The 27,980-nt window shown below is 43.7% G+C and overlaps 1 protein-coding gene across 1 annotated transcript in view; it reads left to right on the plus strand.

Moving 5' to 3' along the window:
- Positions 1-240: 240 nt before the first annotated feature.
- Positions 241-27,980, plus strand: part of LOC124133607 (amiloride-sensitive sodium channel subunit gamma-like) — a 30,474-nt gene continuing 2,734 nt past the window's right edge. The window contains exons 1-10 of the mRNA XM_048383784.1: positions 241-624; positions 6,486-6,682; positions 7,702-7,910; positions 9,945-10,045; positions 17,952-18,115; positions 19,419-19,535; positions 19,991-20,141; positions 22,805-22,883; positions 24,148-24,306; positions 26,373-26,490. Coding sequence (XP_048239741.1) covers positions 465-624; positions 6,486-6,682; positions 7,702-7,910; positions 9,945-10,045; positions 17,952-18,115; positions 19,419-19,535; positions 19,991-20,141; positions 22,805-22,883; positions 24,148-24,306; positions 26,373-26,490 — 1,455 coding nt within the window. The 5' untranslated portion in view covers positions 241-464. The remainder of the gene's footprint in view (positions 625-6,485; positions 6,683-7,701; positions 7,911-9,944; positions 10,046-17,951; positions 18,116-19,418; positions 19,536-19,990; positions 20,142-22,804; positions 22,884-24,147; positions 24,307-26,372; positions 26,491-27,980) is intronic.

Raw genomic sequence — 27,980 nt, forward strand, 5'->3', positions numbered from 1 at the left:
TGATTCAAACCTATCAATGTATCTCCGTTTTTTATGAAGAATTAATTGATGAGTTTATCCATGGTGACCGGAACGTAAACAGACTACTTTGGGTCCGGGGATGATGTTCCGCCAATCAATAGCCTACGAAGTTCACATCCAGAGCGTCAGCCAATCACAGGCATACCCGTAGCGGGTGTTTCTGTAATGTAACCTTTGACTGTCAATTAACGTATTCTTGCTATTCTGTCTGGATCTTCATATGCTCGTGGTTACTGACGTAATTATTCAAAGTGAGTTGTTACAGCAGTTGTTGCATCATCCAACATCACCTAGTGCCTCATCACTTGATAGTATGGATGAAGGCATATGGTATTAACACTGCAAGGTTCAGAATGACGTGTTATTATTAAGTTTGATCCAACGGGTGAGGACTTGTATTTTTTTACACTGGGAGAGCAGAGGATTTGTAAGTCTGTGACGCAATGTATGGAAACAAAATGGACAGCAAAAGAAATGAATCGGTTGCTTCCCTCACCAATTACTTCGCGGAAAACACGAGCATGCATGGAATATCCAGGTTTATAGGAAAACCGGGCTTTTTCAGGAGAGCGTTTTGGGTTCTGGCGGTGTTAACCGGATCTGGTGAGTGACGTCAATTTCTGACGTATTACCTCTTATTTTTTATTTAATCGAACATTTTCATGCTGTCGTGGTTTTCTCGGCCGAATATTTCTTTTCCCCAAAACACATGCAATTGCAGAATATATAGCTGGTTAAATGAACCAAAGACTAAACGTAATGGGAAGTCATTTGTCTCACTACAGGTTTCCTGAAAAAAAACCCGTGTTGTTGGCCGTAACTAGTTGCTTGTGCGGTTCCTTTCAGAGAGACCGCCTCCGTGGTCTAGTGGTAGAGCGTCCGCCCGGAGAGCGGAAGGTCCGGGGTTCGATCCCCGACCGCGTCATACCATACCAAAAGACTTTAAAAGATTGTACTTGTTACCCTGTCTGGCAATCGGCATTAAGGGGCTAAAACAAGGACTGGTCGGCCTCGGAGTCAGTATACTGTGTCTGAGTGGGGTATTCATGTTAAACTGCGGCATGGTATCTCAGTGAGCTAGCACTGTAAATCGGCATCAGTCCGGACTAGTACAAGCAGCCACACACACACGTACATGCACGTCGCTATATAAATGCAATAATCTTGGACGCGACGTTTAACCCTATTTCACCTCACCTCATTTCAGAGAAAGTAATGTTATGTAGCAGCGAATTATTCTGTCCCTAGAAAAAAACATCAGAGTGAGTAGATGGGTACACTGGGTAGGGTTGTGAGTGTATGAGTGAGTGAGTGATTTGGGTTTAACGCCGCTTTGAACCGTATTCCAGTTATATCACGGCGTGTCAGCTTAATGTGTGAGGAAAGCTAGAAATGATGCAGGTCTCACGAGAACGGTCATGGTGTTGACGGACCTAGAAACGTAATCGTTATGTGTTTTCAGATCTAATATTTGATGCCCGGATAATCAATTTGGAATATAGAACCGTGGATATTTACCCCAGGTGACGTTCTATTTGATAGAGATTCATAAACACATGCTTATGATACAGTCGGAACCGTACAATGGACTTTGCTTTCAGTAGAGATTTCCTATGATTGAGGAGTTCTTTTTTATGAGATGTCCTATGATTGTGGAGCTGTTTTTTATGAGATTTCCTATGATTGAGGAGCTGGTTTTTTTATCAGATTTCCTATGATTGTGGAGCTGTTTTTTATGAGATTTCCTATGATTGTGGGGCTGTTTTTTATGAGATTTCCTATGATTGAGGAGCTGGTTTTTTTATCAGATTTCCTATGATTGTGGAGCTGTTTTTTATGAGATTTCCTTTGATTGTGGGGCTGTTTTTTATGAGATTTCCAATGATTGAGGAGCTGTTTTTTATGAGATTTCCTATGATTGAGGAGCTGTTTTTTATGAGATTTCCTATGATTGAGGAGCTGGTTTTTTTATCAGATTTCCTATGATTGTGGAGCTGTTTTTTATGAGATTTCCTATGATTGTGGGGCTGTTTTTTATGAGATTTCCTATGATTGAGGAGCTGGTTTTTTTATCAGATTTCCTATGATTGTGGAGCTGTTTTTTATGAGATTTCCTTTGATTGTGGGGCTGTTTTTTATGAGATTTCCAATGATTGAGGAGCTGTTTTTTATGAGATTTCCTATGATTGAGGAGCTGTTTTTTATGAGATTTCCTATGATAGTGGAGCTGCTTTTTATGAGGCCTTAGTTACATATGTACTAGCGTTGTGCGCCTAAAGTGATATATCGTCCTTCGCTTTCTTTGTATTTACAATGGGACTGCTTTAATTGATCACAAAGTGGTCTATTGTAACATGATGTACTTGTCGTTCCAGTAGTTACTCAGACAAAATAGACACAAGTCATGAATAAAGTAATAAGTAATGCCTGTCAAACAATTTAGTTACTCAGACGTTGATGTTCTGCACAATACTGAGATGACATGTCCCTGTGGGATCCAAGGCCTATACACGACCAGACAATGCTTCGTTTAATACAGATTGTATCTCATGTTCCAAATGTACATGGGTTTAACGTCGCGGTGTATCTCGGTGGGGATTTCAGGAAAGAATAGGTCGCTTGTATCCCATTCTGAGATTCCAGGGTCGGTCAACAATCAAAAGTTTATCACTCTTTGGGGATTGCAGGGAAGAATGGGACACCATCACGTCGTTCTTTTCGGTCTGTGGGGTTTCAACGGAGCGATAGACTGTAAATAGAGCTTAAAGTGGCCTACAAATGGACCGTATTGTTAAGCTCGGTTGACCGTGTTTCAGTGTATAGCCGACGTTATCAATCACCTTTTTGTCTGGCATTGAACAATAAACACATTAAACCCGGAGTACCACAGTACAGAGACTCACCTGACTTCAGTGATATTTCAGTTACGGGGTGAGAATAATTTGTGCAAGATGTTTTGTAAATATTACCCAATAAGTGGATACCTTATTTAAAGTTCTATATTTTCTTAATGATCTCACACTTTACAGTCATATTCCACAGTTGACTACTGAGTCACATTCAAAAAGTTGACTACTGAGTCATATTCCACAGTTGACTACTGAGTCATATTCCACAGTTGACTACTGAGTCATATTCCACAGTTGACTACTGAGTCATATTCCACAGTTGACTACCGAGTCATATTCCACAGTTGTCTACTGAGTCATATTCCACAGTTGACTACTGAGTCATATTCCACAGTTGACTACTGAGTCATATTCCACAGTTGACCACTAAAGCCTACCTGGCACTTGCACAATTTGTGTCCCTGAAATGCCGCGCAATGCCTCATGGCAAGGCGTGCCATTTCGGTGGTACGCAACGGAGCGCCCTGTTCGCACACCAAAAATGGGCCGCAATTTGCACGCATTGACACGCAATTGCACGACTTGTTTACGCATAGGTTAAGTATTGTACGCGCATTGTTCACGTCTACCGTACCGCAATGTCCCGCAGTGTCACACACGACACGCATAGTTCCCGCTGTTTTCCCGCATCGCCACGCATTGCCCAGGCGACTTCGCGCATGCGTTAAGTCGTCGTGGCAATTTTTGGTCCCGCTTTGTCCCGCTTGGCGGCACGCTTCAAATCCCGCTGTTGGCGTATTTCAACTCCAAAGAGAAGAGACGCTTCATTCATCGACTCGCTGTGGACGATACAACATGCTGAATACCAGAGACACTGTTATTGTAGAACAGAGAAGATGCTCTTCTTCTGTCTGTTTTACTGAGGGCTCTTCTTCACAGTTCTATTTGAGTCTCTGTAATAACTTCAAGTTGTGTCTGTGGAACAACATCCACACTTGAGCAGGAGGAAGGAGGAGAAAGATCCCTCTCCCTGTCTGCAATCTCTGTCTCTTTCTCTGTCTCTGGCCTGTCCTCTTCCTGTCTTTTCTGCACTGGTCTTCCCCTTCTTCTACGGGCTTTCTCCTTGCTGGCAAGTTGCAGAATGGCCAGGACCCGCTTACATACGCACTGACTCGAGCGCCGTCGTCGCTCATTGGTCGGGAACTACGCGCGAACAATGCGTAAAGACTTCATGAGCAGTTCGTGACGTGCGCGACCTATGCGTGAGCTGGGCGTTCCATGATTACGTGAACAACTCGTGACAACACCCTAACGACCGCACGATCACTCCGCGACACGCTCGAATGCATGAACGCGGCGCGAACAGGCGCGCCCACAACGTGGACAGTTCGTGACCAATGCGTGGCATGGCTTGTCAGAGTGTGTAGTGGATTCCCATGGCACGCATTGACACGCACCGTCGGCAGTGTTCGCGCCGAGTTCGTGCAGTGTTCACGCATGGTTCACGCAAGTGGCACGCACAAGGCACGAAAATTGATGCGTGCCGAATTTTTGAACATTTCAAAATTCTCTCTACGACATGGCACGCACCCCCGCACCCTTCACACACTCCTGACGCTCGCTCCCGAAGACTTTAATCATTGGCACGCCGAAGTGCGAGCCATTGCTGGAACAAAATTCGTGCAAATGTCAGGGTGGCTTTAGTCATATTCCACAGTTGACTAATAAGTCATATTCCTCAGTTGACTACTACGTCATATTCAAAAGTTGGCTACTAACTGATTGATTATTAACAGAGTAAGGAAACGTTTCCAATAATTAAACTTTCAAAATAGGAGGGTTGATTGATAAGCTCTAAGGTTCACATTGAAGTGATTGCTGAAAAGTGAAATATATTGGTCTGGGCATTACATGGAGATAAATATAACAACAATTGAGTCATTTGAGCAGGGGTCTTTGACATTTTAAAAAATGAAAAATGTGAGGAACTTGCAGTAATCAAGTACTTGCAGAAAAAGGGGCTTGACACAAAAAGCCATCCATGAAGATACGAGTACATCGCTAGGGAATGATCATGATGTCCCTTCCTGTGTCTCTGTGAAGACAGGCAGCAGAGTTATCGTGGCAGGGAGAGCCTTGAAGACGCCCCCATCAATGAAGGTATGAGTCCAACACGAAGGAATAATGCCCCTTACTATGACACTGCAAAGAGGTGGACAGCAGAGTTTAAACGTGGCAGGGATAGCCTTGAAGGCAACTCTCGTCCTGGAAGACACCACACCAGACATGATGATGAGAATCCACGATACGTTTTTTACCGACGGGCGAATGGCTGAGCGTTATATTACTTTTTTTCACAGGAGAGAACAATGAATAAAGTATTAGCTATGTGGGTTCCCAAACTTCTGTAATCTGATCCAAAACGCACCAGGCACAACATGTCTCTTGATAATCTAGCTATGTTTGAAGCTGATCCAGAAAGGTTCTTGCAATGATGTGTGACAATGGATGAAACCTGGGTTCCAAACAATAATCAAAACATGGCATCCTTGCTCTGGTGTGCCGAGGGTGTCATCATGGTGGACTATCTTTCTAAAGGCCGATCATTAAAGGCAACATATGATGCTGAACCTTTGAGGCAATAACTGGGTGAACTTAAAACTAAGAGACGCGGGAAGCTGAAAAGATGTGTTGTTCCATCGAGACGATGCCTTAGTCATTGCCATCGCGACAATCCAAGAGTGTGGCTTGAAGTCCTGCAGCACCGACCTTCTCCTCCTGATCTGGCGCCATCATTTTGATTCGAATGAAGCGTCATCCCAGCCACTTTTTGGACAGCCAAGTGAAGGACTTCTATGAAACGGGGATAAAACACCAATCAAAAGCGTATCAATGTAGAAGTCGACTTTGTTGAAAGTAGTTCATTTCAATATCAGAACATACCAATCATCCCTTGTACCTTGCAGAAATGGGATTGGTTTCATTATCCAGTATTCGCATTTTGTATGCACCAGGTATCTGGTGTGTTTTCTATTCAAAACAGATTATGGTACACACACTGTTATTGTGTCTCATGCTCTACCGATAATTTACATACAATTCTAATATTTATATCAAGATGTGAAGGCGATAGTTAAAACAAAAGATAGGTGTGTATCAATTGACTAATTCAAACCAATGCTGACAAATATGAAATATATTCTCAAATCGGTTCTTGAAAACTGTCAACAAAATGAACATGAAGTGCTGGGTTCCAGTGTACAGGGAATGCAGTTGTTGCCCCCCGTACTTCATTTTGATATTGTGTCCGAGATAAACAGGACACAAATGTGTGTTAGTGTGTGAATGTAAGTGATTTGTGTGAATGTGTGTGAATATGTGTGGATTTGTGTGAATGTGGGCGTGTGAATGTGTTAGAATGTGTGTGTGAATATTTGTGAATGGGTGTAAATATGTGTGGATGTGAGGGTGTGAATGTGGGCGTGTGAATGTGAGCGTGTGAATGTGTGAGTGTGTGTGAGTCTGCTTGGTGAATTATTTCATTATTGATATTTTGTACTGTAAAGAATGATCATATTTATTATTTCATTTTTTTATGATAAATGTATTTCAAAGGCGTTGCTGTGTACAACATCTGGACGATAGGCATCGCCTACAGCAGGTGGGAGGTATCTACGTTGGTCAGTCTCGAATACAACTCAAAACTTCGTTTCCCAGCGGTAACCATTTGCAACCTTAATCCAGTAAAGAAGAGTAGTATTGAGGTGGAAGAGACTGAATTTGACAGCTTGAAGACAGCTTTACGATATGAGGTAAAGGCTCACTAAAAACAATAACAACAAATGTTCATTTAATGCCGAAGATTTACGAAATCTACCGGAGATTTCCGAAATAAAAAACAAAAATGTTTGTGCCTCATTTTTGTTTCTACTATGGATTTCGAAAGTACTCGAGGTTTGTTTGAGACAGATATATTTGTAGTCAGCGCTGAAAGATATTCACTATTCTTTTCTGAAACGAGGACCCAAAAACTTTCTTTCCATCCACAACATTTTGTTTACAGAACTTCAAGCATGTCCAGTGGCCGGTTTACTTCTTTGGTTAAAGCCGAGGACAAAATACTTTTTAAGCATTTTCAAGAACCATTGATCTTTTTCAAAATAAATCTCATCCTCAAGTATCATACTTTCATACTGTTAACACGCTGTAAGTTTGAATTCGGCGCGGTCGTGAATAAATGAGTCCAGCGCAGTGGAGTGGATAGTGATATTAACTCATCTTCATTTGAATAATACTCACCTTAGAAAGAGCGAAATGCTCTGAATTCTGACATCATCGATGTTGTCTCAGAAAACTGGGATTGCTCAACCCGTCACACTGGTTCGAATCCAAGGTCCACCTCGAGGTTGATCACAGAAGAACACGTCCATGACATTCTTTGCGTCAGCTATCGTTCACATTGAGCTGATATACAACCGTAGAACTGAATATCATTGGAATCCCTATTTACCAGGTTGTCTGTGAGTGAGTGAGTGAGTACGTTGCTTTTTTTTTTATCAATATTCCAGCAATATCACAGCGGGGGACACCAGAAATGGGCTTCACACATTGTACCCATGTGGGGAATCGAACCCGGGTCTTCGGCGTGACGAGCGAACGCTTAACCATTAGGCTACCCCACCGCCCCTGTCATGCAAAGAAAAACTACATGAACATGAACACCGACCATTTTTTAAAGACATTGTTTTACAAATGATAGCGACTGACGATTAAACTTCATTTTTAAACACAAAATACATGTATGATTTTAATGACCAGGTTCTGTTCCCAGAACGCGAGTGAACCAATGGATAACGAAGACTTCTATGACTGGGAGAATTCATCAGTCTCTTACGACACCTACGACAGCAACTACCGGGCAACTATCGACTTCCAGAAAGCATTATTACAGATGAAGACGGCGAGGAGAATCCAAATCGGCCACCAGCTCCACGATATGCTGATTGAGTGCTCCTTTCAAGGAAAAGTTTGCACTCCTAGGTGAGTCTACTAGATTGAGTGCTCCTTTCAAGGAAAAGTTTGCACTCCTAGGTGAGTCTACTAGATTGAGTGCTCCTTTCAAGGAAAAGTTTGCACTCCTAGGTGAGTCTAATAGATTGAGTGCTCCTTTCAAGGAAAAGTTTGCACTCCTAGGTGAGTCTAATAGATTGTGTGAGTGAGTGAGTGTTTGTCAGTGGGTGAGTGGTTGGATAGGTGGATCGGTGGATGGATGTATGCCTTTGGTTGAATGCGGCTTTATTCACGTATTCAGCATTTTGGAAAGAGAAAGGTATTTCCTACTTGGTGAATAAAGGAATATCTTTTCAAAAGCTGAACAAATAAATGGCGGCCAGGCGGATCCTCGTTTCAAATGAAATGAAATCAACAAAATTATTTTCATAATTATAAGTAATATCTGCGATGCTTGTATGGACTTCTGCCGATTTTATAATGCTTGTGATTTTTGGAACAGTAGTGTATAATACCGCCACGATTTGTCAAACATTCATTCAGTCGACAAGGCATACTGCGTATGAGTCTCCCAATAGCGATTTGAGGGGATTTGTTCCACCCCGCTTGCAGCGCCTGGCCAAGTTCAGCCAATGTATTCGTCGGCTTATGACTTTGACCCATGTCCCAGACATCTTCAATGGGGGAAAGGTCTCGGCTCATTGCTGGCCATGGCATGCCATGGGTGTTGTGCTGCTGGAGGCGAATATTGACGATTCATGAACGGCGAGCAGATGCGTTGTCATCATGAAAGACAAAACATGGACACACACGCCTTGCAAACGGGACGACAAAGTATCAGTATGTTGTCCGATAGTACTGTCACGTTACCCTTCCTTGCACAATATGGAGTGGGGTCCGCTCAGTTATAGTGAAGCCACTCCCCACCACAACCGATCCACCACCAAATCATAGTTTCTCAGCTTGACATCGGCTTGGGGTTCATTTCGACGTCGCCAGACACGACCACGACTATCAAGGAAGTGCCAAATGAATCGGGACACATCTGAAAACATGACACCTGACCAGCGACGTTTTCAATCGTTTCGACGTCGTGTACACCATTATCGTCTTTTATAGGGGGGCACGGGCGGCCAGGTCGTCTAAGGCGCAGCGATTCGCTGTGCAGAGTTGCGTCCCTTGGGCATGCCCGAAACCAATGATTGTGGGTTCGAATCCCGGTTCGCCCCGATTATGTTTCTAGGTTTCTCAGCACCATACCCGTGTTGTGGGTTACACCGAAGTGGTAAACATCTAAGACCTGCATCACTTCGGGCTTTCCTCCCACATTAGCTGTCACGCCGTGACATAACTGGAATACTGTTAAAAGCGGCGTTAAACCCAACTCACTCACTGATGTCTTTTAGCAATTTGACGAACTGTAAGAGGCGGCACACCACGTGTCCGTCGAGCAACCGTAACTTGTGCTCCAGTAGTTAGATGAACATTGGCAGTATGATTCGCCGTTTGAGCTCTATTTCGTAGAGGCTGGTTTCGAAACATTCGATCATGTACTCTTGTCGTTGACCTGTGCCACCCTGAACGTATTTAATTGTCAACATTTTTGTTGGTACCTGTTCCATAGTCCGCTGATCAGAGACTGAAACATTGAACGTATTGGCCACTGCACGCTGACTTCGGCTAGTTTCCAGTATGTCAGTTGTCCATAGACGCTCCGCACATTGCCAGCTCATGCACAAACAATGAATAATGATGACTCACTGAATACAGCCCGCGCTCAACAATGTCGGACACGTCTCTGCTAGGAACATGGGGGTTAAGTTTGGTAACTCGTTCAAAGTACGACGTCATCATGTTGCGATCTCCTGAAATGACGTCATGATGGAACAAGGTTTTATCGTGAAACAAACAACCCTTCGTTCTTCATTGTTTTTTTGCGATTTATTGCGTAGCTATCTATATAATATACAAAATAGAATCAATGTGAATAAACAAGATCATGCTGAATTGATATGGCGATAGCCTGAAGCTGTAGGGAATGATTATTTTAACATACGATTGCAGCAACTTCACCCGCTTCTACAACTACATGCACGGCAACTGCTACACCTTCGTCCCAACAGACGTCGACTACACCTTCATCAGCCAGACGGGACCGCTATACGGTACATGCTGTCAAACTTTGTGTTTCCAATGTTCAACTTAAATACAGTGTAGATATGTGCACGATGATAGTTAGGATCACAGTTGAGCTATAAATGATCGACGGTCATAAGGGGGGCAACTCTGTGCGTCATTCCCCGTTAATACACAACTATGAACACGGGTAAATCATATTTGATTCAATACAGTGTAACGTTGGTGATTGTGCTGTTTGAAAGATGTGTCATGGATCGATATATCTTGTAGGAATTATTCGACAGAATAGGACTATGTCCCCGCAGATTTGTCTTGATGCTGTTTTTGTCTGTCTCTGATACTCTCTGTGTTCCCTCAATTCTGTCTCTGATGGTGTCTGTGTTCCCTCAGTTCTGTCTCTGATGGTGTCTGTGTTCCCTCAATTCCGTCTCTGATGGTGTCTGTGTTCCCTCAATTCTGTCTCTGATGGTGTCTGTGTTCCCTCAATTCTGTCTCTGATGCACTCTGTGTTCCCTCAATTCTGTCTCTGATGGTGTCTGTGTCCCCCTAACTCTGTCTCTGATACACTCTGTGTTCCCTCAATTCTGTCTCTGATGGTGTCTGTGTTCCCTCAATTCTGCCTCTGATGGTGTCTGTGTTCCCTTAATTCTGTCTCTGATGGTGTCTGTGTTCCCTCAATTCTGACTCTGATGTTGTCTGTGTTCCCTCAATTCTGTCTCTGATGCACTCTGTGTTCCCTCAATTCTGTCTCTGATGGTGTCTGTGTTCCCCCAACTCTGTCTCTGATACACTCTGTGTTCCCTCAGTTCTGTCTCTGATAGTGTCTGCGTTCCCTCAACTCTGTCTCTGATAGTGTCTGTGTTCCCTCAATTCTGTCTCTAATGCACTCTGTGTTCCCTCAATTCTGTCTCTGATGCACTCTGTGTTCCCTCAATTCTGTCTCTGATGGTGTCTGTGTTCCCTCAATTCTGTCTCTGATGGTGTCTGTGTTCCCTCAATTCTGTCTCTGATGCACTCTGTGTTCCCTCAATTCTGTCTCTGATGGTGTCTGTGTTCCCTCAATTCTGTCTCTGATAGTGTCTGTGTTCCCTCAATTCTGTCTCTGATACACTCTGTGTTCCCTCAATTCTGTCTCTGATGGTGTCTGTGTTCCCTCAATTCTGTCTCTGATGCACTCTGTGTTCCCTCAATTCTGTCTCTGATGCACTCTGTGTTCCCTCAATTCTGCCTCTGATGGTGTCTGCGTTCCCTCAACTCTGTCTCTGATGCACTCTGTGTTCCGTCAATTCTGTCTCTGATGGTGTCTGTGTTCCCCCAACTCTGTCTCTGATAAACTCTGTGTTCCCTCAGTTCTGTCTCTGATAGTGTCTGCGTTACCTCAACTCTGTCTCTGATGGTGTCTGTGTTCCCTCAATTCTGTCTCTGATGCACTCTGTGTTCCCTCAATTCTGTCTCTGATGGTGTCTGTGTTCCCTCAATTCTGTCTCTGATACACTCTGTGTTCCCTCAATTCTGTCTCTGATACACTCTGTGTTCCCTCAATTCTGTCTCTGATGGTGTCTGTGTTCCCTCAATTCTGTCTCTGATGCACTCTGTGTTCCCTCAATTCTGTCTCTGATGCACTCTGTGTTCCCTCAATTCTGCCTCTGATGGTGTCTGCGTTCCCTCAACTCTGTCTCTGATGCACTCTGTGTTCCCTCAATTCTGTCTCTGATGCACTCTGTGTTCCCCCAACTCTGTCTCTGATACACTCTGTGTTCCCTCAGTTCTGTCTCTGATAGTGTCTGCGTTACCTCAACTCTGTCTCTGATGGTGTCTGTGTTCCCTCAATTCTGTCTCTGATACACTCTGTGTTCCCTCAATTCTGTCTCTGATGCACTCTGTGTTCCCTCAATTCAGTCTCTGATGGTGTCTGTGTTCCCTCAGTTCTGTCTCTGATGGTGTCTGTGTTCCCTCAATTCTGTCTCTGATACACTCTGTGTTCCCTCAGTTCTGTCTCTGATGGTGTCTGTGTTCCCTCAATTCTGTCTCTGATGCACTCTGTGTTCCCTCAATTCTGTCTCTGATGCACTCTGTGTTCCCTCAATTCTGTCTCTGATGGTGTCTGTGTTCCCTCAATTCTGTCTCTGATGGTGTCTGTGTTCCCTCAATTCTGTCTCTGATAGTGTCTGCGTTCCCTAAATTCTGTCTCTGATGGTGTCTGTGTTCCCTCAATTCTGTCTCTGATGGTGTCTGTGTTCCCTCAATTCTGTCTCTGATGCTCTCTGTGTTCCCTCAATTCTGTCTCTGATGTTGTCTGTGTTCCCTCAATTCTGTCTCTGATGGTGTCTGTGTTCCCTCAATTCTGTCTCTGATGCACTCTGTGTTCCCTCAATTCTGTCTCTGATGGTGTCTGTGTTCCCTCAATTCTGTCTCTGATACACTCTGTGTTCCCTCAATTCTGTCTCTGATGGTGTCTGTGTTCCCTCAATTCTGTCTCTGATGCACTCTGTGTTCCCTCAATTCTGTCTCTGATGGTGTCTGTGTTCCCTCAATTCTGTCTCTGATGGTGTCTGTGTTCCCTCAATTCTGTCTCTGATGGTGTCTGCGTTCCCTCAATTCTGTCTCTGATAGTGTCTGCGTTCCCTCAATTCTGTCTCTGATGGTGTCTGTGTTCCCTCAATTCTGTCTCTGATGGTGTCTGTGTTCCCTCAATTCTGTCTCTGATGCTCTCTGTGTTCCCTCAATTCTGTCTCTGATGTTGTCTGTGTTCCCTCAATTCTGTCTCTGATGGTGTCTGTGTTCCCTCAATTCTGTCTCTGATGCACTCTGTGTTCCCTCAATTCTGTCTCTGTTCCCTCAATTCTGTCTCTGATGCACTCTGTGTTCCCTCAATTCTGTCTCTGATGTTGTCTGTGTTCCCTCAATTCTGTCTCTGATGCACTCTGTGTTCCCTCAATTCTGTCTCTGATGTTGTCTGTGTTCCCTCAATTCTGTCTCTGATGGTGTCTGTGTTCCCTCAATTCTGTCTCTGATGGTGTCTGTGTTCCCTCAATTCTGTCTCTGATGGTGTCTGCGTTCCCTCAATTCTGTCTCTGATACACTCTGTGTTCCCTCAATTCTGTCTCTGATGGTGTCTGTGTTCCCTCAATTCTGTCTCTGATGGTGTCTGTGTTCCCTCAATTCTGTCTCTGATGGTGTCTGTGTTCCCTCAATTCTGTCTCTGATGGTGTCTGTGTTCCCTCAATTCTGTCTCTGATGGTGTCTGTGTTCCCTCAATTCTGTCTCTGATGGTGTCTGTGTTCCCTCAATTCTGTCTCTGATGGTGTCTGCGTTCCCTCAATTCTGTCTCTGATACACTCTGTGTTCCCTCAATTCTGTCTCTGATGGTGTCTGTGTTCCCTCAATTCTGTCTCTGATGCACTCTGTGTTCCCTCAATTCTGTCTCTGATGGTGTCTGTGTTCCCTCAATTCTGTCTCTGATGGTGTCTGTGTTCCCTCAATTCTGTCTCTGATGGTGTCTGCGTTCCCTCAATTCTGTCTCTGATAGTGTCTGCGTTCCCTCAATTCTGTCTCTGATGGTGTCTGTGTTCCCTCAATTCTGTCTCTGATGGTGTCTGTGTTCCCTCAATTCTGTCTCTGATGCTCTCTGTGTTCCCTCAATTCTGTCTCTGATGTTGTCTGTGTTCCCTCAATTCTGTCTCTGATGGTGTCTGCGTTCCCTCAATTCTGTCTCTGATAGTGTCTGCGTTCCCTCAATTCTGTCTCTGATGGTGTCTGTGTTCCCTCAATTCTGTCTCTGATGGTGTCTGCGTTCCCTCAATTCTGTCTCTGATAGTGTCTGCGTTCCCTCAATTCTGTCTCTGATGGTGTCTGTGTTCCCTCAATTCTGTCTCTGATGGTGTCTGTGTTCCCTCAATTCTGTCTCTGATGGTGTCTGCGTTCCCTCAATTCTGTCTCTGATAGTGTCTGCGTTCCCTCAATTCTGTCTCTGATGGTGTCTGTGTTCCCTCAATTCTGTCTCTGATGGTGTCTGTGTTCCCTCAATTCTGTCTCTGATGCTCTCTGTGTTCCCTCAATTCTGTCTCTGATGTTGTCTGTGTTCCCTCAATTCTGTCTCTGATGGTGTCTGCGTTCCCTCAATTCTGTCTCTGATAGTGTCTGCGTTCCCTCAATTCTGTCTCTGATGGTGTCTGTGTTCCCTCAATTCTGTCTCTGATGGTGTCTGCGTTCCCTCAATTCTGTCTCTGATAGTGTCTGCGTTCCCTCAATTCTGTCTCTGATGGTGTCTGTGTTCCCTCAATTCTGTCTCTGATGGTGTCTGTGTTCCCCCAACTCTGTCTCTGATACACTCTGTGTTCCCTCAGTTCTGTCTCTGATAGTGTCTGCGTTACCTCAACTCTGTCTCTGATGGTGTCTGTGTTCCCTCAATTCTGTCTCTGATGCACTCTGTGTTCCCTCAATTCTGTCTCTGATGGTGTCTGTGTTCCCTCAATTCTGTCTCTGATACACTCTGTGTTCCCTCAATTCTGTCTCTGATACACTCTGTGTTCCCTCAATTCTGTCTCTGATGGTGTCTGTGTTCCCTCAATTCTGTCTCTGATGCACTCTGTGTTCCCTCAATTCTGTCTCTGATGCACTCTGTGTTCCCTCAATTCTGCCTCTGATGGTGTCTGCGTTCCCTCAACTCTGTCTCTGATGCACTCTGTGTTCCGTCAATTCTGTCTCTGATGGTGTCTGTGTTCCCCCAACTCTGTCTCTGATACACTCTGTGTTCCCTCAGTTCTGTCTCTGATAGTGTCTGCGTTACCTCAACTCTGTCTCTGATGGTGTCTGTGTTCCCTCAATTCTGTCTCTGATGCACTCTGTGTTCCCTCAATTCTGTCTCTGATGGTGTCTGTGTTCCCTCAATTCTGTCTCTGATACACTCTGTGTTCCCTCAATTCTGTCTCTGATACACTCTGTGTTCCCTCAATTCTGTCTCTGATGGTGTCTGTGTTCCCTCAATTCTGTCTCTGATGCACTCTGTGTTCCCTCAATTCTGTCTCTGATGCACTCTGTGTTCCCTCAATTCTGCCTCTGATGGTGTCTGCGTTCCCTCAACTCTGTCTCTGATGCACTCTGTGTTCCGTCAATTCTGTCTCTGATGGTGTCTGTGTTCCCCCAACTCTGTCTCTGATACACTCTGTGTTCCCTCAGTTCTGTCTCTGATAGTGTCTGCGTTACCTCAACTCTGTCTCTGATGGTGTCTGTGTTCCCTCAATTCTGTCTCTGATGCACTCTGTGTTCCCTCAATTCTGTCTCTGATGGTGTCTGTGTTCCCTCAATTCTGTCTCTGATACACTCTGTGTTCCCTCAATTCTGTCTCTGATACACTCTGTGTTCCCTCAATTCTGTCTCTGATGGTGTCTGTGTTCCCTCAATTCTGTCTCTGATGCACTCTGTGTTCCCTCAATTCTGTCTCTGATGCACTCTGTGTTCCCTCAATTCTGCCTCTGATGGTGTCTGCGTTCCCTCAACTCTGTCTCTGATGCACTCTGTGTTCCCTCAATTCTGTCTCTGATGCACTCTGTGTTCCCCCAACTCTGTCTCTGATACACTCTGTGTTCCCTCAGTTCTGTCTCTGATAGTGTCTGCGTTACCTCAACTCTGTCTCTGATGGTGTCTGTGTTCCCTCAATTCTGTCTCTGATACACTCTGTGTTCCCTCAATTCTGTCTCTGATACACTCTGTGTTCCCTCAGTTCTGTCTCTGATGGTGTCTGTGTTCCCTCAATTCTGTCTCTGATGCACTCTGTGTTCCCTCAATTCTGTCTCTGATGCACTCTGTGTTCCCTCAATTCTGTCTCTGATGGTGTCTGTGTTCCCTCAATTCTGTCTCTGATGGTGTCTGCGTTCCCTCAATTCTGTCTCTGATAGTGTCTGCGTTCCCTAAATTCTGTCTCTGATGGTGTCTGTGTTCCCTCAATTCTGTCTCTGATGGTGTCTGTGTTCCCTCAATTCTGTCTCTGATGCTCTCTGTGTTCCCTCAATTCTGTCTCTGATGGTGTCTGTGTTCCCTCAATTCTGTCTCTGATGCTGTCTGTGTTCCCTCAATTCTGTCTCTGATGCACTCTGTGTTCCCTCAATTCTGTCTCTGATGGTGTCTGTGTTCCCTCAATTCTGTCTCTGATACACTCTGTGTTCCCTCAATTCTGTCTCTGATGGTGTCTGTGTTCCCTCAATTCTGTCTCTGATGCACTCTGTGTTCCCTCAATTCTGTCTCTGATGGTGTCTGTGTTCCCTCAATTCTGTCTCTGATGGTGTCTGTGTTCCCTCAATTCTGTCTCTGATGGTGTCTGCGTTCCCTCAATTCTGTCTCTGATAGTGTCTGCGTTCCCTCAATTCTGTCTCTGATGGTGTCTGTGTTCCCTCAATTCTGTCTCTGATGGTGTCGGTGTTCCCTCAATTCTGTCTCTGATGCTCTCTGTGTTCCCTCAATTCTGTCTCTGATGTTGTCTGTGTTCCCTCAATTCTGTCTCTGATGGTGTCTGTGTTCCCTCAATTCTGTCTCTGATGCACTCTGTGTTCCCTCAATTCTGTCTCTGTTCCCTCAATTCTGTCTCTGATGCACTCTGTGTTCCCTCAATTCTGTCTCTGATGGTGTCTGTGTTCCCTCAATTCTGTCTCTGATGGTGTCTGTGTTCCCTCAATTCTGTCTCTGATGGTGTCTGCGTTCCCTCAATTCTGTCTCTGATAGTGTCTGCGTTCCCTCAATTCTGTCTCTGATGGTGTCTGTGTTCCCTCAATTCTGTCTCTGATGGTGTCTGTGTTCCCTCAATTCTGTCTCTGATGCACTCTGTGTTCCCTCAATTCTGTCTCTGATGGTGTCTGTGTTCCCTCAATTCTGTCTCTGATGGTGTCTGTGTTCCCTCAATTCTGTCTCTGATGGTGTCTGCGTTCCCTCAATTCTGTCTCTGATGGTGTCTGTGTTCCCTCAATTCTGTCTCTGATGGTGTCTGCGTTCCCTCAATTCTGTCTCTGATACACTCTGTGTTCCCTCAATTCTGTCTCTGATGGTGTCTGTGTTCCCTCAATTCTGTCTCTGATGCACTCTGTGTTCCCTCAATTCTGTCTCTGATGGTGTCTGTGTTCCCTCAATTCTGTCTCTGATGGTGTCTGTGTTCCCTCAATTCTGTCTCTGATGGTGTCTGCGTTCCCTCAATTCTGTCTCTGATAGTGTCTGCGTTCCCTCAATTCTGTCTCTGATGGTGTCTGTGTTCCCTCAATTCTGTCTCTGATGGTGTCTGTGTTCCCTCAATTCTGTCTCTGATGCTCTCTGTGTTCCCTCAATTCTGTCTCTGATGTTGTCTGTGTTCCCTCAATTCTGTCTCTGATGGTGTCTGTGTTCCCTCAATTCTGTCTCTGATGGTGTCTGCGTTCCCTCAATTCTGTCTCTGATGGTGTCTGTGTTCCCTCAATTCTGTCTCTGATGGTGTCTGCGTTCCCTCAATTCTGTCTCTGATGGTGTCTGTGTTCCCTCAATTCTGTCTCTGATGGTGTCTGTGTTCCCTCAATTCTGTCTCTGATGCTGTCTGTGTTCCCTCAATTCTGTCTCTGATAGTGTCTGTGTTCCCTCAATTCTGTCTCTAATGCACTCTGTGTTCCCTCAATTCTGTCTCTGATGCACTCTGTGTTCCCTCAATTCTGTCTCTGATGGTGTCTGCGTTCCCTCAATTCTGTCTCTGATGGTGTCTGTGTTCCCTCAATTCTGTCTCTGATGGTGTCTGTGTTCCCTCAATTCTGTCTCTGATGCTGTCTGTGTTCCCTCAATTTTGTCTCTGATGTTGTCTGTGTTCCCTCAATCATGCCTCTGATGGTGTCTGTATCCCCAACGGTCTATCACCATTGCTGTCTGTTTTCCACAGGTCTATCCCTGATGCTGTCTGTTCTGATGCTATTTGTTTTCCCACAGGTCTATCTATGATGCTATACGTGGAGGAGGCGGAGTATATCTCAAGCTTTAGCAGCGGTGTGGGCTTCAAGGTAGTCGTCCACAGCCCAGATACCATGCCATTCCCTGAGGACGAGGGGTTCGACATAAGTCCCGGCTTTGCCACATCCGCCGGCGTCACCAAGGTGAAGATATATGCAGCGTTAGGACGAACTGTACGGTGACCTTGACCTCCCTGGGATGGATATTCTTTGGACAATATAGAGAACACGTGGTGTAATCACTATTTTTTAGCACGAGATTCAGATGCCTTGAAGGTCTATTTTGCTGAAAGGGCAGCGTGTGGGATGCTGAACTTCCTCATTGGAACCATATATGTGGAATTGTTCGGGGTGGGGAATTCGGCATGGGTTGGCTTCCCCATGGGCACCTATTGTGCCCCCTCCCTCCTTCTTGCTGATTTGATTCTTTAGGCATTTGAGCCGGAATTTCTGTTCGGATTGGCAAAGTCAAAAAAGGGTAATTTGACGTTTTTAAGAAGTTTTACTTAAGCTTCGGCTATATCAAAGATCTGATATCGTTCAATGACCATCCAATAGCCAATTCCATTCCACTGATTTACCCATCTGAAGTAGAAATAACGGAGCCTAAGGAGACCGCATCATCTGTTTTCATATTTTGATGTAGCATAAAGATTCAAAGTGACAAAACACTCTCCTCAAGACTGTATGACAAGAGGGATGACTTCAGCTTTCCAGTGTTCAACCTTTCCTTCATGACGAGCAATGTTTCTGCAGCGCCAGCTCTTGGTATCTGTATCTCACAACTTTTGGGGTGCAGTTGGGCGTACTCTTTCTGCCAGAACGCCAGGAAGCGTCATGCGGTTCTTGCTCTGAGCTTGTTTAATTGAGGTTACAGCATTCGGGGCTTCAGTTGAGCTTTCAGAGGGTTTTGTGGTAGGCGTGTGGGTGACGTTCCGTGTTTGGCACGTCGGTGGAGGAGATGGTATCCGGTATGGCTCCCTGTGGCTTCCGGTTGGGCAGGTTACGCTCACCTTTTTGCGAACACCTAGTATCATCACTATTATTTATCATTCATTGGCACATGCTTATAATGTGGTCGGAATCGTGCAGTCGACTCTTTTTTTGACAGAAATTTCTTGTGGGTGTGGAAAGGGTTTTTGTCGCTTTTGTTTTTGGGTGGAAAGGCAGCGCTTCATATAGTCTGTCCTGTATGTCACAGGAGTGTTCGCATGGTTAAAGAGTTGGATTGGGGATTGCATGGGTTCGATTCCTTACATTAATACAATGCGACAAGATCGTTGTTTTCTTGACATAGTTGGACTATTACTCATATCACACAACTCACTCAATAACTATGAAAACAAAAGGTAAGGTGCGCAAACGAACCGGTTAACCTAAATTAAATTAAGGTAGTACGATTTGGGTTTGATTTGTCTCATCCTCCAACAACCTTTCATATTGTCAGGTCACCGTGGAGCGTGTCCCGGCCCCCTACGGTAACTGCAAGCTCTACGGACCGGGGGTAGAAGAACCGCCCAATATATTCACCACCCAGGTGCCTAACATCACCTATAGCGATAAGGTGGGGGCGTTGACATGAAATGTCTAAACATTTAACAAAATGAATCTTTGACTGAATGGATGACACATTTTATTATCTGATACATATCAGGCAGCACGTTTCTATAATACGGGATTGCTGAGCGGTCAATCTTAGCGTGACGTTAAATCGTTATATGTATTTCGTCGTATCTGCTGTTGGTGACGCTGTCTCAAGACTTGGGTTTACCTGGAGCAGCTAATCTGTGAAATAACACTAATTATTGCAGAGGTGAGTTATTGGGAGCCGTGCCAGGATCCAATGATATAGTGTTCGAATCCCAGATTAATCTTAGCTGGTAGAAGGCACCACAAAGGGCGACATCAGCCAATTAAACTTTTAATGATTAATATTATTTTTTAATTTATGAGATAAAAACCTAGACTGAAAGCGGACCTGGTTGCTATGGTGACATGTAACTTGTTGTTTCTACTCAGACGTGCAAGAAGACGTGTGTGCAGAAGATACTGGTGTCACTGTGCGACTGCTGTTACAACATCTACCCCTGCAACCCTGCCGCCCTCGGGATCATCAACTCCAGCATCACCTCCGCAGTCCGGTTTTGTAGCCTTAAAGGCGAAACGAAAGGTACATTAGAAAACAGCGTTATTTGAAAATGTCCTCCTCATTGGGCGGATGGTATTTTACGCCACACGATAGTGAGCACCGTTTTGTCTATAGGGAGAGTAATACTTAGTTTCACATATTGCGTCCCTGTGTTAGTTTTTGTTCTTGTTTTATTTGTTGTTTGACGCCGCACTCAGCAATATTCCTGGTATATGGCGGCGGCGTGAGTCTTTGGTGTGACTTCAGAGCACCAGGCTTCCGTTGCGCCTTTCTTCATATTTCTGAATGTATTAGGGGGCACGGGTGGCCCCGTCGTCTAAGGCGCCGCGATTCGCTGTGCAGAGCTGAGTCTCTTGGGCACGCCAGAAACCTATGATTGTGGGTTCGAATCCCGGTTATGTTTTTAGGTTTGTCAGCACCATACCCGTGCTCGTGGGTTTCACCGAAGTGGTAAACGTCTGAGACCTGTATGTCTTCGGGCTTTCCTCCCACATGAAGCTGACACGCCGCGATATAACTGGAATACTGTTAAAAGCGGCGTTTAACCCAACTCACTCACTCACTGAAAGTATTAACGACGCCATTGTCATAAATGCGACATTCTCATATTTTTGGAACGGTATGGATTCATCAGTGTTTGTATGATAGTCATCGAGTTATACCCAAAGGCTTGGAGACCTTTAGTCCAGGCAATCCAGATGTCTAGGCAACCAGCATTATTTTAACCATACAGCAACTCACCTAACAAAAAAAACACAAAAAAATCTACAACATGGGAACATGTGGTACGGGTCAATAGAGGGAACGGCATCGGACATCATTTTTGCCAGTGATGCGTAAAATTTGGAAAAGTCCTCCACATGTATATCATATAACTTTTTTAAAGAGCAATATCTCTCTCTTTTTACGGATTTTTATGGAGTTTTGGAATCCAGTTCAAGCCTGGCATGGACAGGTGTTCAGGTTCTAGAGTCAAGTCAAAGGTGCAGATTTTTCCTCAGTTAACATATTGGCCTTATATGTGTCATTATTTGACCTGTCACTTTCACCAAATTCTTTGGTCAAACAATTAATGCAATGATGATTACATATAATGGTTATGTTATTTGAGACCTTGTCAGTTGTAACAACTACAAAGTGGTAATGTAGGGCAGACAGACTTTGGATGACAGCTGTCGCGGCGGAATCGTTTTATTCCAGTTCTGTTTCTTCTTTTCTGTTTGTGCATTCTAACGATGACAATATCATGCACTGGAAAGACATTTAACAGGTTGATATTGTCTTTTGGGCCACTTTTTTGTATATGCTTCAGCAGCATCCATACTGATTTTAAAGTAGTGATTCCAATTGGTTGGTGGCTGCTGACGATGTTTTTGTCCGTATTTGACACTGAAGAAGGCTTTCTGATTGATACAAATAAGATTAAATCATGAATCGAACTACATTTGATACCTCAAAATTAACATGCCTTTTGACACAAAAAACTGCGAATGAAAACATCGATCTGAATCGAAAGCACATAAGAATGGCTGCATATAAATCATTTTGTTTTATTTTGATCGATCAGATCAGATTATTATCAGACGTTTTGTCACTCACTGTTGCGCTGAACAAACACTTGGTCACAACAGCCTATCAAACATGAAGAAATCCTTTTCAGAATACATACAATTAAGTAAAACATACACTAATCATTCTGTCTCACAGGGCCAGCATGTCTTCAGCTAAAAATCGGCGGTATTCAGACATACTTCAGGATGTTTCCGTTGGCAATGGTTGTGCCAGTAGGGTCATTACCACCAGTTAATCATCCGGTTAATGTTGAACACAACTACAGATCGGAATTATCCTCGGTGTTTATGCAATTTGTAAACAGCACTGTCACCGTGAACAACTAGTTTGCCAACCAATGACTGTGAGAAGTGACGGAAGTAAGTCAAGTGCAGTCAGTCGAGATTCAGGGTGGAGAGATTCTTAAAATGTATTACTGTTGGGGAGGTATTTCAAACCAACTGATACACAGGTACAACTTACAGCCTTCTAAACTAAATCACGTCAGCATTTATTTTCACTATATCTGCAACTTGTCACCCCTATGATCAGATACGACATGTTGATTTCCAAGAAATGACTTGAATGCTATAAATATTTATCTGTACTATGGAGGGTTATTTCATCAATTCGTTTTGAAAACTTATGTATTTTGTAATCTTAATTTTAAACTAGTCAAGAATATAATTAAGTTATTTTAAACTTGAGTAATATGTTTTATCTTTGTCACAACATCTAATACAGATTCTAATATAGCTGGCCTAATTGCCCCTGTGTATGTACGCATTCCAAGAGAGCACCGATTTTAAAGCGCGCTTGCCGTCATTGTAGAATGGAGATACAACAACTGTCAAGTCAGTTGGAAGTGATACACAAAAGAGAGGATTTATGGATGTCAACTTCTTTATTATGAGGAACACAATGTTTCCAGTATAAACTTTCTCCTTCATCAGGTAAAGAACGAATGAGTTTTGAAATTTGAAACCTCGGGACATGATAGACATATTATTATGGAATAAGAATCGATGATTTAACATGTAGAGTGTGCGAAATGCGAGAACGTTAAACCGAGTCCCTCGGGATGTTTGCACGTTTCCTTCACATAAATGATAATTGGTGGAGATCTGTTCCAGAGTCATGTGCAGAAGAGGTTCTGGATGAGCTGGACAATGAACAGAGAGTTTGTCCAGACAGCTGTTACCCAAACTGCAAGTAGGTTGCTGCGATCAGTGTTGCTGCTGTCTGTTGTCTCCAGTGTACTGTACACGTCTACTTTCTGTTGTTCGTGTGTTGTCCTCTGTCACATGTATTCTGTCTGCTGTCTTCTTTAAACTGTCTGCTGTCTTCTTTAAACTGTCTGCTGTCTTCTTTGAACTGTCCGTTGTCGTCTGTGTACAGTGGGCTGTTTTATGTGTAATGTGTACAATTTGTTGCCTTCAGTTTTCAGTCTTCTGTCTTTTTGTTGTCCAATGTGTGTGTACACAGAAGATAACAGAATGTGAACAGAAGACAACATAAAGTACTTGTAATGTATTATCTACAGTCTGCAGTCTTCTGTGTACTGTCTGTTGTCTTTTTAATATGATGTACTATGTACTGTCTTCTGTTTACATCCTGTTGTCTTCTGTGTACTCGCAGCTGTCTTCTGTGTGGTGTCCTCTGTCTTCTGTGTACCGTGTAGTCGCTGCTGTCTTCTGTGTAGTGTCCTCTGTCTTCTATGTCTTCTGTTTACATCCTGTTGTCTTCTGTGTACTCGCAGCTGTCTTCTGTGTGGTGTCCTCTGTCTTCTGTGTACCGTGTAGTCGCTGCTGTCTTCTGTGTAGTGTCCTCTGTCTTCTGTTTACATCCTGATGTCTTCTGTGTCCTCACAGCTGTCTCATGTGTCTTTTCTTCTTACTTCTGAATACCATCTGCTGTCTTCTGTGTACTATCTGCTCCAATCCTTCTCCATCCCATGTTCTATGATATTATGTTAAATATATTCCACAACCTCATTATGTATTCTGTTATATTACATTATGTTACATATACCCAACAACCTTACTATGGCATTCTAGAAGTTGGTGAGTAAATACTTCCTCAACAGCCAAAGCAGACAGCAAATCATGATCAGCCCTCTCAGAACACCAGTTAAATTCCTTGGCCATCACATTTCCAAATCTTATCAACCAAACACCAGGACTTCACTGTAATATCACATGATGTTAGCTATAGACACCAACCTTACGATGTGTTCTGTGATAGCATATTACATTAAATATAGCCACCACCCTTACGATGTGGTGTGTGATATCACATTATATTAAATATAGCAACGAACCTTACTATGTGTTGTGGGATATCACATTATGTTAAATATAACCACCAACCTTACGATGTGTTCTGTGATATCACATGCAATTAAATGCGTCGTGTATAATATCTTGACATGTTAAAAACATGTTGAACAATATCACGCAACTGTTGCTTGATTCAGAGAGGATACCCATCAGATGGAGATCTCGACAGCCATGTGGCCAGCCAGTAATCGTCTTACCAGGCTGGTAGATGGACTCATCAGGGGCTTCGAGAATAAGCAAGGTGCACAGCCTATTGACAAGCATGCATCAGCAGCTGAAAAAGATACCTTCTTCAGGTGCGTAATATATACTAAGGCCAATCTCAACGTCAGGATTTAGGTCAAGGTCAGTGAGGGTTGGGGTGAGGTCCAGGCGTTAGGTCACGAATACTGACTACCCGACATTTTTGTAAGCCGGTCGATGATTCTATGTACTCGCAATACCGTCAGCATATCACAATTTGTTTGGAATTTGGCAGCAGGGTACATTGAAATAATGTCCCATTCAAAAACCAAAAGGTGAAAGGTAAAATAGTCAGTATTTTAAGGTTCTTGTAAACTGCCCCAAGTATGAAAATGACAGGAAACAAGGTTAGATAAACGAGTAAGTTTTTAATGGGTAAAACAAATCTTGAATTATGTTAAAGCTTTATTAAATGTGAAAATATGAAATACGTTGGAGGAGGTGTAGCATCTGGATAAAAAAAAAATGAAAAGACCGGAAAGGAAACTTAGCATTCTTTTCGCCTGAGAGATGACAACTGCATGTATATGTATGAACTGGCGGCCAAAAGAAACTTGACCATAGTTTAATATCGCTCTAGTTAAAAACACCAACGATAGATGCATGAAGTAAAATGTATTGAAAAGATCAAAATCTAAACGAAATCAACATTTAAAATGACACACAGCATCCGATATTGGCATGACAGATGCCCGAATCGCCCAAGTTCAATGACACGTTACCTAAATAGCGTTCATGACCACGCCCTGATACACAACGCGCAAAATCTCTCCGGCAAACAGAAAAGTCAGTGGATACGTCGCCATTCCTCTTGGAGGGTCTGGGGTAGTTATGGGCCCGATCCATGATATACCAGAGGTGTTCTATGGGGGACATGTCTGGGGAGCAACATGTTGACGTTGTTGGCTGCAAGGTAGTTCTGTACAATTAGGGCTACATAGGGTCTTGCATTGTCACGCTGTTAAAGAATACGACGTGGCAGCTGTTTTAGCAATGGTAGGACAATCGGACGAAGAATGTCGCCTGTGTAACGCTTTTCTGTCAAATTTCCTTTAACGATGACGGTGGTCTCTCCTGCCCACAAATTCCTCCCCAGACCATAACACCCTTCACCATACGGCACAACCTACTGAACGCAAAATGCCGTCGCATTTTTTCACCTTCGGAGGTAAACACGCTGCCTTCCATCAACTCTGGGCAGACAGAACCGACTTTCATCAGTAAAGACGACCCTCCGCAAGTCCGGGCCCATCTCAATCTCAAACGACGCTGTTGCGCTGTCAATAACTGTTCTTTGTAATGTTTGTAAGCCCTAATTTCTTGACCCCTGAGTCGCCTGGCCACTGCCTGTCGACTGCCCTAAGGCATTCGTCGCTGATGACGTCACCGTCAGGAATCGAATTCGGAGTTGCAAAGTACGCAAAAACTGGTCTCCATTGGGCGGAGTTACCCTGGGTCTGCCCGGTCTGTCTGTAAAGTTGCATCAGGTTAGCCGCAGCCTCACGGGAGCAACCAAAAGTTCTAGCAATGTGGGCATGGGTGTTTCTAATCTGTATCATAGCCAGTGTCCGCTCGCGTTGTTCGGGTGTCAGTAGTGGCATTTCTGTGGGTTTTTTTTTTTTATCAGTGTGTGGTTCTGACATGTCGCCCCTATGTAGTTTCGGCACCGTTTATCACGTTTTCGCATTTTCTGCAGAAAAAAAAAATAAAAACGTGTCATGTATCAGTTTCTGCGTAGAGTATTGCTGTGTTTGGACGATGTGTTTTGTTTTGATTAAGTTTGAACTTGTGTTTATACGTATTTGCAATTAAATTTCTAAACTGGTAGAGTTTCTCTTGGTCGTCAGTTTATTATGGGCCTACGGCTACTAATAGTAGATTCAGCTAAGGCAGGGACGGAACTTCCAACGCCATCTTCGAGTCAGACTACCCTCGTATATTGTAAACATGTATTTTAGTTCGTGATAAATTGTGTCATTTATTTCAATGGATTATGAATATAAAGACAGTCATTCGAGCGCACATTTCAAGCGTGGCTAATTGCCAAAACGAGGGTTACATTATCGTGCTACTTTTAGCGTTTTTTAATGTTTTTAATGATTTTCTACACATGTGTGAGGGAAATCGACCACTTCATATTCACTAAAGGACGTTTATTTAGGAGAAACGTCATGAAGTTAAACGTCTTCTACAAGGATCTGAACTATCAGAAGATACAAACGAAGCCGGCATACGACGTGAGTAGAGTGAGTGAGTGAGCGAGCGAGCAAGAAAATAACCTGTAATAAATAGTGTAGATAAGTAAAAAAATTGTTTACCCTGCATATTCCGACAACATCACAGTCACCCGTGAAGATCCGGGGTAGAATAGGTCTTCAGCAACCCATGCTTGCCGTAAAAGGCGACTATGCTTGTCGGCGACAAATGGGATCGGGTGGTCAGGCTCGCTGATTTGGTTGATGCATTTCATCGATCCCAATTGCGTGGATCGATGCTCATGATATCAATCACTGGATTGTCTGGTCCAGACTCGATTATTTACAGACCGCCGTCATTTAGCTGGAATATTGCTGAGTGCGGCGTTAAACAACAAACCAACAAACCAACAAACCAACCAACATCACAGTCCCTTGCTAAACATGTCTGTATGTGAATAATAACCTGATTCCTGGCCTCAGGGTACGATGCCACACGGAATACACCAGGTCACACACTGCAACCATATAACATTTTAGTAGGTGCATATGACGAGCATGGTGTACTGGGGATCTGTTCCTTCTAGGAATATACACAGGTGTTTTTATAACTACATAACATGCGCCTAAATCACAATATATATATATATATATATATATATATATATATATATATATATATATATATATATATGAGGTAAATGTATGAGGTAAATGTTCACTCGGTGTACATGTAATCTATAGTAAAATAATTAAGTCCACGTTAGTCCATCATCTTCTTTATATATGTTTAACACATAGTACTTTCGCTGTCTCATGACATCTCTTCAGAAGAACCCATTTCTGAAGAGCTGCCTGTGTCTTAATCATACACTATAACGAACGAATGAAGATAGATGTTACATGTTTTTTTCCAAAAGAGTAGAGTCTGTTGTCTGATGTCTATATAATTATATCTTCCCCCTGTCTGTATTCCAGGGGAAGAGTCTGTTGTGTGACGTCGATATAATTATATCTCCTCCTGTCTGTATTCCAGTGGAAGAGCCTGTTGTCTGATGTCAATATAATTATATCTCCTCCTGTCTGTATTCCAGTGGAAGAGTCTGTTGTGTGACGTCGATATAATTATATCTCCTCCTGTCTGTATTCCAGTGGAAGAGTCTGTTGTGTGACGTCGATATAATTATATCTCCTCCTGTCTGTATTCCAGTGGAAGAGCCTGTTGTCCGATGTCAATATAATTATATCTCCTCCTGTCTGTATTCCAGTGGAAGAGTCTGTTGTGTGACGTCGATATAATTATATCTCCTCCTGTCTGTATTCCAGTGGAAGAGTCTGTTGTGTGACGTCGATATAATTATATCTCCTCCTGTCTGTATTCCAGCGGAAGAGTCTGTTGTGTGACGTCGATATAATTATATCTCCTCCTGCCTGTATTCCAGTGGAAGAGTCTGTTGTGTGACGTCGATATAATTATATCTCCTCCTGTCTGTATTCCAGTGGAAGAGCCTGTTGTCTGATGTCAATATAAT

This window comes from Haliotis rufescens, unplaced genomic scaffold (assembly GCF_023055435.1).
Source record: "Haliotis rufescens isolate VD_foot unplaced genomic scaffold, xgHalRufe1.0.p SCAF_5, whole genome shotgun sequence".
Taxonomy (NCBI): domain Eukaryota; kingdom Metazoa; phylum Mollusca; class Gastropoda; order Lepetellida; family Haliotidae; genus Haliotis; species Haliotis rufescens.